At 36.0% G+C, this 15,211-nt stretch overlaps 1 protein-coding gene across 1 annotated transcript in view; it reads left to right on the plus strand.

The window, feature by feature from the left end:
• The first annotated feature begins 5,176 nt into the window (after positions 1–5,176).
• LOC125806038 (guanine nucleotide-binding protein G(s) subunit alpha) overlaps positions 5,177–15,211 on the plus strand; it is a 34,057-nt gene continuing 24,022 nt past the window's right edge. The window contains exon 1 of the mRNA XM_049485508.1: positions 5,177–6,969. Coding sequence (XP_049341465.1) covers positions 6,831–6,969 — 139 coding nt within the window. The 5' untranslated portion in view covers positions 5,177–6,830. The remainder of the gene's footprint in view (positions 6,970–15,211) is intronic.

Raw genomic sequence — 15,211 nt, forward strand, 5'->3', positions numbered from 1 at the left:
TGGCTATATCTGGATTATATATAAGGATTAGAACATTACTCAAATAGGGCTATTCACTGTACACCAACTGGACCTCTTCACTTATTAGGGCAATAGAAGCACAGGATAAAATACGTTGGAATTAAACACTGGTGTAAAAGATAGTTTTGATGTAGAAAAATGTTGTGAAAATGGGCTATGTTGCCATATGGGTGTGGGTGGAGCTCCGTGTAATACTACAATCAGCCAGCAGAGGCGCTAGTCCTGTTGTGGCTTCACTTTTGAGAGACTTTACACTGCACTGCACTGTAAAAACTGCTGTTTTATTTATTTATTTATTTTACAGGCTTTTTAAAATAAAACACAAAGTTACAGTATTTTCCCTTTGCATTTGTCCTGTAAACAATCAACTATAAATGCAATTAGGAAGTATCTGTTTTAAACAGCTTTTATCTGGCAACTGTAACAAAACCTACCATAAAATAAAACGTTTGTTTTTACATATTTTTATTTTATTTATTTTACAAAATCTAACTGTTGTAATTCTGATACATCACTATTAAATGCGGTTTTTTTTACTGCAGTGAAGGTTGTCTTTTACTTCTTGTTTCCTTTCTGAAAAGAATTACTGTTGAATAAAGTGCTGTTGCAAAAATAAAGCGCACTCCCATGATGCCTTGGGGTTTGTTCGTAGTTTTATTAAGTGATATTTTGTGTCCTTTAAATGTTCTAAGAGGTGTTTTTAGTGGGGTTGGTACTGTGATTTTAAGTAGTTTTACATAATCACCATCATAAAGGGAAACTAAACTCTTGGTACAAGAACTGTGCTTTTACTGTCTTTGCTGTTATAACTTATTGTGGTTGAGTAAATGTCTATGCAAAACACTTTTAGTACTCTGAGTTTTCCATACTGGGATAAAGCCCAGATGTAGAATAATGTTTACAGTCAATAAAAAAAATCAATTTAAAATGCTATATAGTTCAGAACAAGGCTTAATCACGGTTTGAAAAACACTGTGTATGTACCATGCATATAAACATTTTATCTTTTGACCTTTAATTTAAACTCACCTGTCTATAATTTATAAAGCACACCTACTTCCAGAAAATAACCTTTTTTAAACATATTGTCTTACAGTGTCTTTTTACAGTCCCCATGTTAGTACATATTTTACTGGCATAATTTTTTTTAAATAGTTAACCACTCAACAAATAAAATTCAGATTTAAATGCATCCTGCTTTCCTTTCTTCTTCCATACATTTTTATAGCACAGAACTATAGCCACAGTTTTCACAGAACAGAACAGAACAGGCATCGACCAGATTTCACATGAGCTCCACAGTCTAAACTAGGCAACTAGAACTACAGGGGCTCTATCTGGACACTGTATGAAAAACAGTGGAAAGCTTTGTTTTGTAGCATCCACTGCAGCTGTCTGCATTTTCATTTATGCAAAGACTTTGATAAACATCAGATATTCAACAAGGCATACTTTTATAATACTTCAGTTGTAATAATGCATGCCTTCTTTATGCCAAACTAGCCACTAGAACTGGCTTTCATTTTGCATGATTTTAGGCCTACTTTAAAATTGCTTCTGTGGACAATGTCTGCATTCATTAAGGCTGAGCACAGTAATTATTCTGTGCACGTAACAGAATTTATAAGACTGCCCTGCCATCACTTATATATAATAGTTGCTTAGCTTGGCATATTTGCGTAAATGATTGTGTACCTACTGAAGTTTTAGAATGCAGGATGATGTTTTAAGGCATTTTCACATCATGATAGAGATTTGATTTGAAGTTTGAACAGTCACAATGCATAATAATATTAGGTTTATGCCAATAAGTGGCATACACTAGTAGAAATATATTACACTGGATTTGATTAAATGTTTCAGTGTATTCATGTCAGTGTTTTACTGTGTAGCACTAAAAGTCTTGTTATGCTCTTTGGTAAGGCTACTTAATTATGCTAAAATAAGATTTTGGTAAATGTTTAGATTATGAATATTAAGGGTGACTTGAAAATGTCATGCATTTATTAAAATTCTAAAAAGAACTTTCCTATTTAATAATGGAGTTTCTTAAACTAAATAGAATTAATAAAAATCAAATCAAATCAGTAATACATAATTGGGAGGCCATAAATGCACCACTAAAAAAACAGGGAGTGCACTGGATTTGGAACAAGATGAAACCAGAATGTCATTGTGAAATAAAGTGCAGCACACGAATAGTTTTCTGTATTTTTCGCACTATGAGGTGCACTGGATTATAAGGCGAACTATCAATAAACATCCATTTTCTGGTCTAATTTCATACATACGAAGCGCCAGATTATGAAGCGCATTAAGTGACACTAGTACCGCACAGGGGTGTCGCCATGTTTTCCTTCTAATTTAGCTGTAAATCTAAGCTAAGTAAATAAAACTGTAATTATTAAAAATAAGTCAAACAGGTGCTTTATGTAAATGTACACAGATTCCTCTCCTGAAAACTGCTTATTTTGGGTGCGTAAAACGCTTCCATGCTGTCAGGCGGCACTACCTTGAGGAACCCTGAGAGTTCCAGTAAACCAGAGTGATATTAGCTAGCAGTTCGTCCCACGTAGATTGTTTTTAGCACAGTAAACAAGCAGAATACAGGCAGATAATACTCACCTCTGAACGGTGAAAGAGCTAGCGCTTAATGTGTTTAGCGGGTAATGCTAATGCTGCCCCAGCAGTGCTAGCCAGGGTTAGCAGCAGGCTACAGGGCGTTAATACTCACCTCTGAACGGCGAAGAGCTAGTCCTTAGCGCATAATGCTAATACTGCTGGAGAACTAATCTAAAACTAATGCTGCACTTCAGTGGAGTGGCTTTACTGCTCCTTACAACCTGACTAGTAAAATTCATACATAAGTCACACTGATGATTTTTGGGAAAAGTAAAGGATTTTAAGTGTGCTTTATAGTACGAAAAATACAATAATCTTGATTGTTCTGTTTTCATAAGCACTGAATGATCAATTGTCCAGCCCAACTCTCTTTGAATCACAGAATCAACAGAATTTTAATTTATGATCTCCATCAGATAAAAACACAAGGCCGTTACACACAAACATTACTCTCAGCTGTAAGACACAGTTGCTAGTTAATACTGGTCACTTGGCTTTTACTGTACAGAACATTCAGTTTTTCAAATCCAGTGGAAATGACCATTGAATGTCAAATTTTTAAATAAATATTTTTTATTTTAAATTTATATTACGAAACACTGGGCCTCTGTCACCAAAACCTTCCTACGTATCTTCTTTAATTTATTTGTAACGAAAGTCCAAAAGTGTGTTTTTAAACCCTAGGTTTGTTCACAGCTCTGCTATCTGATCATTTGAAAACAAAAAAGAAAACATTAGTCAATGTCATAAAACTGTGTTAGAGAGGTTTAACAAGAACACTTGATGTGTGAATGAGGCTCATTGTATTGTGTTTAGGAATAAACATGGACACACATGATGGCGCTGAGTAATACTAGTAAAGCACATTCTGAACCTGGGCTAGCTGTGTTCCAGTTGGTCATGGGCTTTAAGTGTGTTCTTACATGTGGTTTTACTGGGCTTCCCAAATACGCCCCTAAATACAGGGGGTTTTATAGTATCCCTAAAAGAATCCTTTGCAGCAGCTTTATGATTATGTTAATTATGATTTTTACTACTGTGTTTTGAATCACTAAAGATAAAAGCTTGCTCTGTGGTTTTACCTGTACAGCAGACAAGGCATTAAAATATTTGATGTTTTCAGATACTGGTGCTAGCATGCACATCTACCTGTAAGTCTGTTACTCAAGAGAAAATAATTGGATGCATGTATTTGTATTTTTATTGTATTTATTGTATATGTATGGATATACTGTTTGGATGATCTCACCTCATCCCCAGATGTTCAGATATAAGACAAAGAGCCAAAACAATTAAAACATTAAACTCTCAGTGAGCAAGCTGAGGGTGACAGACCAAGACCCACAACTTCTTATTGATTTAAATTGTACTGATATGATAATAGTAATTGTGGTAAGAACATTGAAAATTATAAAAATGATTAATGGTAACAATAATAATTATATTCATAGCAGCAGATAAAATCTAGGTAAACTGACATTTATAAGTGCAATGTAGTTGGACATGTAGGACAGGCAACAGTAATGAAGGAAGTTAGTAATAACTTGAGGCTGAGTTAACCTGCAAGATAGAATTTCAATATGCTTATGCTTCTGCCAGAAACCTGTAAAGAACTATTTTATGTGGTATTAATTTTCATATTTTGTACTTTTCCTTAACTTATATATAAGGAGGTTATTTTTGCACCGTTTAGATAAATTAAATTAAATTGTTTTATCAATCAATTGCTCTTAAATAATTTCCAGTGGTACCCCTCTTGCAGGGCTTGATTTTGCTTGTAGAAATACCTCAAAAGTATGTCACAGTATGTTAGCATATCTTACTTTAACTTAGTGTAGAATTAATAAGAGTGTATTAGGGCTGGGCAATATTGTCAAAAAAAAAACCTCCAACTTTTGGAATATTCTTAATTGCAATTTATATTTGTAGTTCTTACATAACAACTTTTACTTACATACATTTTTTCTATATTAAACACAATGCAAAAATAAACTCTCTGTATTTCTCTTTTTGTATTTTCAAGGAAAGTGTAAAATATAAAAATCAAAAAGAGAGTTCTTCAAATCTGGCAACCTCTATATGTAAAGATAAGCAATTTCCATGATCCTATTTTATTCATCACATTCAAACAGTGTATAATAATAATAATAATAATAATAATAATAATAATAATAATAATAATAATAAAGTATTCTTCTTCTTCTTCTTCTTCTTCTTCTTATTATTATTATTATTATTATTATTATCATTATTATTATTATAAGAGGAAAAAATAAATAAACTGTTTTAATATAATTAATGCCTGCTATTTATTTCTTTACCCTTGCCAAAAATGCAAATTAAATTGCACACATACACACACACACACACACACACACACACACACCACTCAATGAATCTTTCTATGTCAAGCAAGGCTGTTGGATTTAACAATCCCCACAAAAACACCACTGTCTACTGGGATTACTCCACACACACACTCTCTCTCTCTCTCATACACACACACTGTTCATCACTCATCCCCCCGTGTTTCTTGCCTGGCCTCGAGGAGGGCGCCTTTCTCCGCAGAATTTCAGAACGCTGACGTTCTGAAGTAATCATGTGATTCGGTCCGTTCCCAGGGTTCAGCGAGAGCTGTTTGCCCCACCCCACCTCTTCAGCGCTGGCTATCCTCACTGCCCTGCTCTCCTGGAGGAAAAAAGAGAGCGGGGAGAATAGCGTAGAAAATACACAGCCGTTCCGCCGAGCTCGCCTATCAGTCAGCCCGCTCGCCGAGGGACCTCCGCGGCGGGAGTGGAGGAATGTGACGAACGCCGTTCTCCTCTTCTGCTCGCCCGTCTTCGTGCACGTGCACGAGCGCGACGGCCACTCCGAATCCCTGAAAGAACACAAAGCTGAGGCTGTCAGTGGACGAGGCGGTTAAGCGGTGAGAATATGGGGGGAAGCCGCAAGATTGGCGTCGTTTTGCCGTTTTAGCGCAGTCAGAGAATAGCAGCCGCCTTTTTCGGGCTATTTATTATCGGCTCGGGCAAAGAGGCTTTTTCCGACGCGAAAGGACGTGTGCATGTACTGAATCTGAAGAGGAGAAGCCCGAGAAGGCCCTCTGGATTGGGGGAAAATCAGCATAGAGCAGCAGAGGCAGCGGCGGCAGCGGAGCAGCAGCCATCACAGAAACGACGAGAGGAGGAAAAACTGAATTATTTCCCCGACGCCCAACGACGTACACGGAGCCGTAGTGCAAATTAGGTGACCTTTTCGTGGAATTCCTCGCCGTTTGGGGCTGGAATGAACAGCGAGAGAAGGATACGCGCTCGGTTCGTGTAGTTTAAATCATTTTCGCTTGTCTAGTTAGCGTTACTAGCTACCTAACTAACCCTAGATAGCTAGGCTAGGCTAAGCTAAGCTAAGCTTGGGCCGCCTCTGCGTGGAACGGGGCTGCGACTAGGAAACGAGGAGCAAAACACGGCCTTGTCGGGGTTGAACTGCTCAGAATCGAACAGCAGCCCGTCTCCGTTTCGCCCAGCGACGGACGGTAATAATAGCTAGCTAACCCAGCTAGCTAGCTAGCTAGCTAAATAAAAACGGGCGGTTCTTCCATTCGGATGCTCCAGCAGCACGTAGCTAACGCTAACTAACGTTAGCTAACTAGCTAGCTAGGCCGAATCCTCCTCCTCCTCCTTCTCTTCGTGACATGAAATTATCCTTCGCTTCTGCTCGCTATTGGAAAGTTGAGGGTGGAGGCCTCAAGTGATCAATGTATGGATGGATAATAACCTTCATCTTCGTCTAGGACAAACTTTAGCTCGCAAGAAGCGAAGACCAACCCAGACAGAGCTTTAAGAGGAATCGCTGTTATTAAAAACAAATATATATATATATATTTATGTACATAAAATATATATATAACGCTAGGGTACCCCCCTCATTTCACCCAGAGCTATGAAAACGCGTATAATGAACTTATTAGCTACACATCAATGTCATCGCTGAAATAACAGCGGAGGTAGCTAGTAGGTTACTAACTAACGTTAGCTAGGCTGCACCGGGACGACTTGGAAAATGTATAGCCTACATGTCGCCGACAGTTCCAACCATTTCGTGGATCAAACGAATCTAGAATAGCTCATTTTATCTATTTATTTTCCGATATCTCCTCGCCCCCCCTTGAACCTTTCTTTCGCGGGAAGATGGGCTGCTTGGGAAACAGTAAGACCGAAGATCAGCGTAATGAAGAGAAGGCGCAAAGAGAAGCGAACAAGAAGATCGAGAAGCAACTTCAGAAAGACAAGCAGATCTACAGAGCCACGCACAGGCTGCTACTTTTAGGTAAGTTTCTAAAATGGGAAACGGCTGGTTTTCTAAGGCCAGTGACTGTTAACGCTACGTTAGCTAACTTAAGATACTTGTTTTAGGTTTTTTTGCTGCTGTTTTAGGCCAAACACTGACTGGCTGCGCGATGAAAATGAAACACTTTGTTATCTAGATTTGGTGTCTAAAAACTGTAGTTAGCGGTTGCTATATATTTAATCGTACAGAACCAGGTTAGCCAAGCTGGCTAGCTTAGTTGTTTACAAATCTGATGTTGAAACGTCAGAAGGTAGAGAATCTACCTATTTCCTACCTAGTTACCTCTGTAGGTGTTGTGCAGCAGAGTAATAGTAATAAGTTAACCCAGTAATGTTGGTTTGATTTGGAGAGGTTGTTGAATTGTGTAGGACTCGATCCCACAGCGACATGTGCGACATGTATCGGCATGTGGGTGTGTTCTTCTTGTGTTCTTGTTGAACTGGTAATGTGGAAGTATCGCTCTGGATCTGTAGAACTGTAGTTAGTTATCTCGCTCAGGGCATTTAGCTAACTAACTGGAACCCTCCGCAGCCTTCAGGCCTGCCTGTCTGTGAGTTAGTTAACCCAGCTATTCAAACTGTAGCTAGTTATTCAGTGTGTGAGGCCTGCTAGCTCCGGTCGCGCTATTAAACTGTATTTCTGGGCCGTTTACCGAATCTGTGGTGTTTTGTATAAGCTAGCTGTACGCGGAGGCCTACCGGTAGTGTATTTCCGTTTGAGCGGAAGTCGTGTTGATGTCGAAAACAGAGCCAAACACACGGCGCCATAACGTGAAAATAGCCATTTGCTGCTGACCGATGTGAAGCGAATTAACCCTCAAAAAGCAGAGAGTTGCATCAGAGCCTAACGGATCGTGTCAAAATGAGCAGTTGTAAACTGTCCTCTGGGTTGTTTCTGTAATATCATGTTAAAAAAATGTGTGTGTGTGTGTGTGGCCCCAAATATTCGTATCTAACTAAAATAGTAATGTTCAGCATGTTTATCTGTGTTTTTTTTTTTTCACACTGCAGCTCCTCTTCACATCTCTGTTCCTACTGCTCAGTGGTTAACACTTATTTATTAGCAATATTAACAATAATACTAAGGGGAGAGTTTCATCTTGGATGGGTGTGTAGCTTTGTCAACTTTCCTGCCTGACTTGTTGTGTAGCTATAATGTAAAATACATTTTTGTTGCCAATCCTAAAGTAAGGAAATCCTTTAATTTCGTATACATTTATAATTCTGGTTTTGATTGGTATGGGTGAAAATTTGGCTTGCTTTGACTAGTTTTTACGGTTTGACATAATGTACTTACATGTCTAAGTTGTTGCTGTACTAAACCACCTCCAAATAATGCAAGCATTGACCAGTTTATGTTTATGAAAATGTTTCACTAACACATACATATAATTTAACAGAGTACAATAGAGTGAGCAATATGGCCCTAAAATGACAGTATTTTTGCGATAAGGAAAGGGCGATATGACAAAATCAAAATATTGACTTTTAAAGAAATAATTTCAAGAATATACTAACGCAGCAAAATAAATATTAGTGTTTTTGGTATAATGATAAGAATTTCTAACATACACGATTGTAAAAACAGTAAATTGGTATAAAATAATAGAGTAATAATAATAAAGAACAAAAATATGCCACAAAACAGTACAGTTTGTGTATATAGTTATTGCATATCAGCTGTTTTATTGTCAAAAATGTTGCCGATATTACAAACAATACGATATGACGTTGTTTTTTATTGGTTGATTTTGTTTGTAGTTATCCACATAAAAAAACAACCTTTATTTAGTAACTCTTTATTTTTGCTTTATCAGGATTGGTATGCATAAAGATGACTAGGCCACATTATATGAAAACAGTGATTTCATCAATAATTATTTAATCATTGGAATTTGTTCTTATTTGTTGTTACCGTAGCTGCTGCTAACTTTTTGACAGGTTTCAACATAAATATGTCTGTAATTTGGAGCAAGTAATGTTAGCCTGTTTATCTGTTTATTTTTCACACTGCAGCTCCTCTTCACCTCTCTGGTTTTACTGCTCAGTGGTTAACACATCTCTTAGTGAATGATGATAATAATAAAAATAATAATAATAATGAACAGAGTTTATACATCTAGGATGGGTGTGTAATAGGGGTAGGAGATATAGGCCCTAAAATACTATCACTATATTTCATGGTATTTTTGTAATAATGGCTATATGACAAAACACTGAATTCAAGTATTTCAAGAATATACTACACACTCCTAACTGAGATATTAAAAAGAATACAAAAAGAATGCAAGATTTTGATTGTCAAGGATCCAGAATGTAATGATACTAATAACAACGCACTCCAAATATCTCCATATATCCTGGATTAAAGTAAAATAAATGATACTGGACAGATATAATCTGTCTCTAGTAGACATATAATGGGAAATGAGAACAGTGCGAATTTTTCTTTTGCTAAAAACAGCAAAATGATACCCTGATGTGATAACTAGGGGTGGGTGATATGGCACGATATTTCAGGGTATAATTTATATCGATCTCGATATCCAAAAATGTTGGTGCTATTATTGCGTACGATATAATATATGGCTCTCCCACAGTGTATAGCTTTGTTTCAGTTTCATTGTATAGTATTTTTTTCTCGAAGACAGGTAAAAGAAGCCTATTTGTTTTCGATTCTGTCATATAGCAGTTAATAGTAAGCTAGACCACAATAAACAAACATTGGCACGTGGCAAAATCTTTACTTTATATTTTACAGATTTTTTTGAACATTTGCAAAAGAAAACGTAATAAATCTGTAAACTACAGTGAATGAAAATAACTTTCTAGATTTGCACAACAAACACACTAGTACGATACACCAAATGTTAGTTTGTTGCTGAATGTTTGGTATCCTAAGTGTGCTCTGGCCTTTAACACTTCAGATAGTTACCTGAACCCATTCAATTGTTCTGAAAAAAGCCTAATGCTTTTAGCCTAATGCAGTTTAATATATAAAGGTTTAGATTTTTTAATTACTTGTTTACCTAAAATGACTAGTCATTTAATTTCACTTATTCAAATGAAACAGTAGTTCAGTATGTGAGTTGAATAAACCTACGAAATACATTTGATTAGAATGATCTGTCTGATCACTCAAACAGAGGGTAAATCCATAGGTTAGAAGTTAGATAGTTATTATGGCTGCTCTGTAAGCTTACATGGTGCTTTTAGTAAAGTGGTACTAACCTTAAATCACAGCTGATCACGTTACTGCATAATTTGAAGTTGTTTTACCAATTTCTAGTTTTATTTATGTTGACTGTATTTAGATGCCAAATAAATCAGCCGTAATGATATTTTGCCATACTGTAAGGTGAATTTTAAGTTTTAGAGTTTATTGTGTACATAATGTAAAATCTAAATTTGTTGCCAAATGTTACGTAGGGATTCTTTTAGTTTCTAATTAATTAAAGATTGATTAGTATAGACACATATTTAGCGTGCTTTGACTATTTATTTGTTTTGTTTCACAAAATTTAATTACAAGTATGTGTTATTTTACTGTATTAAAAAAATGCCAAACATGCATCATGAACCAATTTATTAGAAATATGTTCTATATGTTTTATATATTTTTCTTGAACAAATAGTTTATGTATATTTTTGGAAGTTCTATAGAGGGTTATCCACTTTTTTAAAATACATTTATAAAGGTTGTGAAGCATGACAATTGCTTGGCCTAATTATTATATGAACACAGTAATCACGTCAATAATTATTGGAACATTGGAACTTGTTCTGATTTATTGTTGCAATAACTGCTGTCAAAGTTTTTGGTTCTCAACATGAATAATCCCAAAAAGCCATAAATGTGTGTAATCTGAAATCTGATGCCTTGGCCAAAATGGCTAGTAACTTGTACTATTAGAGCAGCAATAGAAACCAGTTCTTAGCCTTTCAGCAAGCATTTCTAAATTGTATGTAACATTAATCAATAGGGGTGCAGAAATGCAGTAAATGATTGTAAAGCAAGTAGGAGAACTTGAATAGTTAAGAAATTGCTGTAGGTCGTGCTCCTAGTTTTATTAGTATGTTATGCAGCAGCATAGATGCAGATACATTTGAATTTTTTTTTATCTAGTTGTATACAGAAAAAAATCCCTGTGCTTAAGTATCAATCCCGCAGTAACATATTTTGGTTAGAGTTTTGGCATATGCTGAATGAACTGAATTGAAGTCTATTTTAAGTACTGATGTTTAATATTGGGCCGCTATATTCTCAATATGGGGTTATTTCTTTTGGTTTCTTTTCTTATATTGTGTATGATACGATAGCACATCCCCAGATTACACCTTTTTTCCAGGTCTCCCACCTTTAGTCCAATTATTATATTTTGTGACAACATGAAACACTAATTTCTTTCTCACTCCAATTTTGTTGAGAAAAAATTCAAATAGTGAACTCAGTAGTGTAGACAGGCTGTTATCACTCTATTTAAATCATATGTTATTGAAAAGTTATAAATTGTTCTATAAAGAGATTTTTTTTTTTTACACTTTACTTGATGTTTTTTTTAAATTGTTATTTTACTGTCACACACCTGTATTACTAAAAGGCTTTAGTGTGGAACAAAAAGTGGTTGTTCTATTGCATCTGTCAACTATTTTAAACACCTTTATTTTGAAGTGACATTTAAGTACATTCTTATTGAAACCACAATTGTTTTTATGTATTTATTTATTTATTGTTATGCATCTGAATGGCTGAACATTTTTAGGCCTTGGACATCCTTAATTAGCAGCAAAAGAATAGATGACAATCTAAGTCTATATTGCACTATACTGTTTCTGTCCTGATACAAGTAATACAATAACACTGATAATCAGGCGTTTAGTAAATTTGATCAAGAAAAGGTTGTGCCGGATTAGTCATTCCCTAAAATAATCTCTTATTAGTAGATGCTGTGCGATGTGACGATATAATGACAATTATGTGGCAATAGAAACATTCCTATTCACAAAATACATGCTTTACCTCAGCCTTTTTGTTGATTGGGTGACACCTTAAGACACAAGAGTGAGCACACCACAGAACGGGTTAACAGATTCTCTGAGCTTAGGCTTTTGCCTGTTTCTCATAATTTAAAAATAAGAGTCCAATCCAATATTTGTATCAAGTCTGATATTGACAATCACATGCAGAGTTTGTGCTAGACCATAAACCGATTATAATGTTAGAATGAGAAACTCTACCGACCTGGATTCCAGTTCCACATCTTACACCCACAGCTTCAGTCTCAGAGTAAGCTAAGAGCATTAGCTGTTGCTATTGACCTAACACAAACAATCTTTTTTTTCAATGTCATTTAGTGTAGCTTAGTTAATTGCGACACCATGCTTCACATCTCTATACAGGTTTGGAATGGCCACTTTACTCAAATATTATGTTTGGGTAAAACATATTGTGCTTCCAGAACGTGAATGAGGCTTCGAAAGCCATCGTTGTACATAAAACAAAAACATAACATGCTTTATATTTATTTGCGAATAAAAGTTTGAAATTTACTCATACCTACTAGTTCAAATGTGATACTATAACAAGCACAGTGATAATAAAAACACAACAAGCAAAATGAGTAATGTAAACTTCAAAATTCAAAGGAAAAAACAGCCAGACTGAGTGGAGCTCTTCTCCCGTTATAAGAGCTTGTGTTCCCTGGGGACAAAATAATCTGAATTAGTAACAGCGCTTTATAGATAAACACGATCATAATTCCACTATTAACACATTAAATCACACAGGTACAGGTTAAATTTACAGTTATTCCGTCTAACCTTTAAATCTGTTACACTTTACGGCCGCCTGATGCTGCTTCGCACTGGCGGCGGGTAGTTTAGGGCGCCGGCCGCGTGTAAGGCTAGTAAACCTGGCTAAAGGGGGATAAGCTTAACCGGTGATTTGGCTAACCCGCTAAGCTAATGCTGGATTCAGCCGGTCAGGTCTTACTTTAAATAAAGTACAGGTGAAACAACACTGGAAAACAACTTAAAACAGTATTAAATGTAATACTTTGATAAACACAAGAGTGTTAAGTAGTGAGTGAGTGGAAATACAGAAGAAAATTACTTACGTTTGTGCAGAAACCCCTGGCAGTGCCGAATACTGCGGACCATTTCTCGTGCTCCAGCTTACCCCGGCCCGAGGGCGGTGCTCGCTAGGGTAGTCTTGCGAGTTGTTAAAACTGTATGCATATTTTGGTAAAATGGGCTAATTCTAAAGATCGGGTTTATGTGAATCGATATCGGCTAATTCAAATGAAGATCGATTTAAATCCCTACCAGCAAACTAGCTTGCTCCTTCTTCGGTCAGTAACCGTAAACTACTAACATTTAGCTGTAGGTTTATTGGTTTGGGGATATTGTATTCTATAAATGCAAAAAATCAAGCCGAGGGTTAAAGGTATATTTGTATCTTACAGTTAACTGTCTCTAGAGCACCTTCACCAAAGGGTGTACAAAAAAGCTGCTAAATTTATATAAATGTATGTTGTTCTCTTTGAAAAGCCAATGATTTTAAAGCTCGTTGGAGTATTTAGAGTCCAGGTGCATTCTCATAAATAAAATGCTTTAGATTGCCTTTAAATTAAGCCTGACATCATTGTTAATTCATCGATCATTTATTGAGACTATCATCAGTGAAGACTGTCAGCAGCATGTGAGAGAGAGTAGGTTAATGTAGAAATATGATTCTGTCTGTGTGCTGTATGGGGGTCAAAGGACTGGCAGTTTGTCTCCTCCAGAGTAAAGCTCAGTCAGAGCTGGTTTCTTAATTCTGTCCGTTCAGAGATGTGGTGAACTGTTGATCATTAAGAAACACTCTGATTGATATGGGGTTCACAGGAAGATTTTGCTGTCAGAACGCAACACACTAAGCTACTGGCAGTGAAATCAGAGCTGCGTCTGATGTACAGGCTCATGCTCAAGTTTTAAACTTGAGCACAACACGCTAGTGCTGGGCGATATGGGAAAAATCATATATCACGATATGGATTACGATATAAATCATGATTTATCACATTTAAGTATGTTTTCAGTTATTCTTCGAAAAATATGACAAAATAATATAAATGCAATCCCTTTTTTTTAACTTTATTTCAAAGTTACATTAAACCAAACTTTCACAAATGAGAATTACTACCTTTTAGTGCAGCAATATATATGTATCAAATGAAAACAGATGAGGTAGATGCAGTAGCTATTTTTTTCAAAAGAACAATACGTCTCCATTGTTCAGCTCTCGTGAGTTTAATAATGTAAACGTAAAGCATGTCGAAAACCGATGTCCGTGCGTGTCCTTCAAATAACGTAAAGCAGCCTTTTGTCACAAAACCACATTATTAAGCTTTTTTTGCGAAGATTATTTTATTATCACTTATATAAATATAGTTTTTGCAAAGTGACCATGCTGATACATTTCATCATGGCCTACTTCATATATTTGCATTAATAATTGATGAAATTACTGTAGAAACGATAGGGACGATAGAAGGTAAATACCACGATAGACACTTTTCTATCATCCCACGATATTTATCGTCATATAGCAAGGCACTACAACACGCTGTACCCAATTGAAGAGTTTTTGCACTAACCTCTGTCTTCATATCCTGATACTGCCACCCCCTGCTCTGCACACTTAAGGCAAGGGATGGCAATACAGAAAAAAGAAATATTTTTTCAAGTAAAAAAAAAAAAAAAAAAAAAAACATTATATAAACAGTGCGCACATATGTAAACCAAGTGGCCTACCAGATTTTAAGCTTTTAATAATGGCTATTTAAATTTAAATAACATAAAAGGTTAGATTGGCACATTTTCATTCTTTTTATATTAATGGTGCCAGTCGTATAAAAATGTATTGTACCACCACAATATTAAAATTATGATTCATGTCATATTTTAAAGGCTGGTAGTTACCTGTGTTGATGCGAAGAGACATTAATAATAGTGTAGTGTGGTTTAGGCCTGGCTTTGATGCTTTTTAAATGTAATGTGATGAGTTGCTAAGTTGCTAAGAGAGCTTTTAATAGAGAAAATAAATGCCGCTACATCCAGTATATACAACACACACACCAGCTCACTAACACTTGCACTGTCTGAACGATACACCCACTCATACACATGATAAATCAGCAATCCAGATTTTTCACACGATTCCGATCCTTTAAAAATTGTGA

Source organism: Astyanax mexicanus, chromosome 12 (genome assembly GCF_023375975.1).
Source record: "Astyanax mexicanus isolate ESR-SI-001 chromosome 12, AstMex3_surface, whole genome shotgun sequence".
In the NCBI taxonomy this organism is placed as follows: domain Eukaryota; kingdom Metazoa; phylum Chordata; class Actinopteri; order Characiformes; family Acestrorhamphidae; genus Astyanax; species Astyanax mexicanus.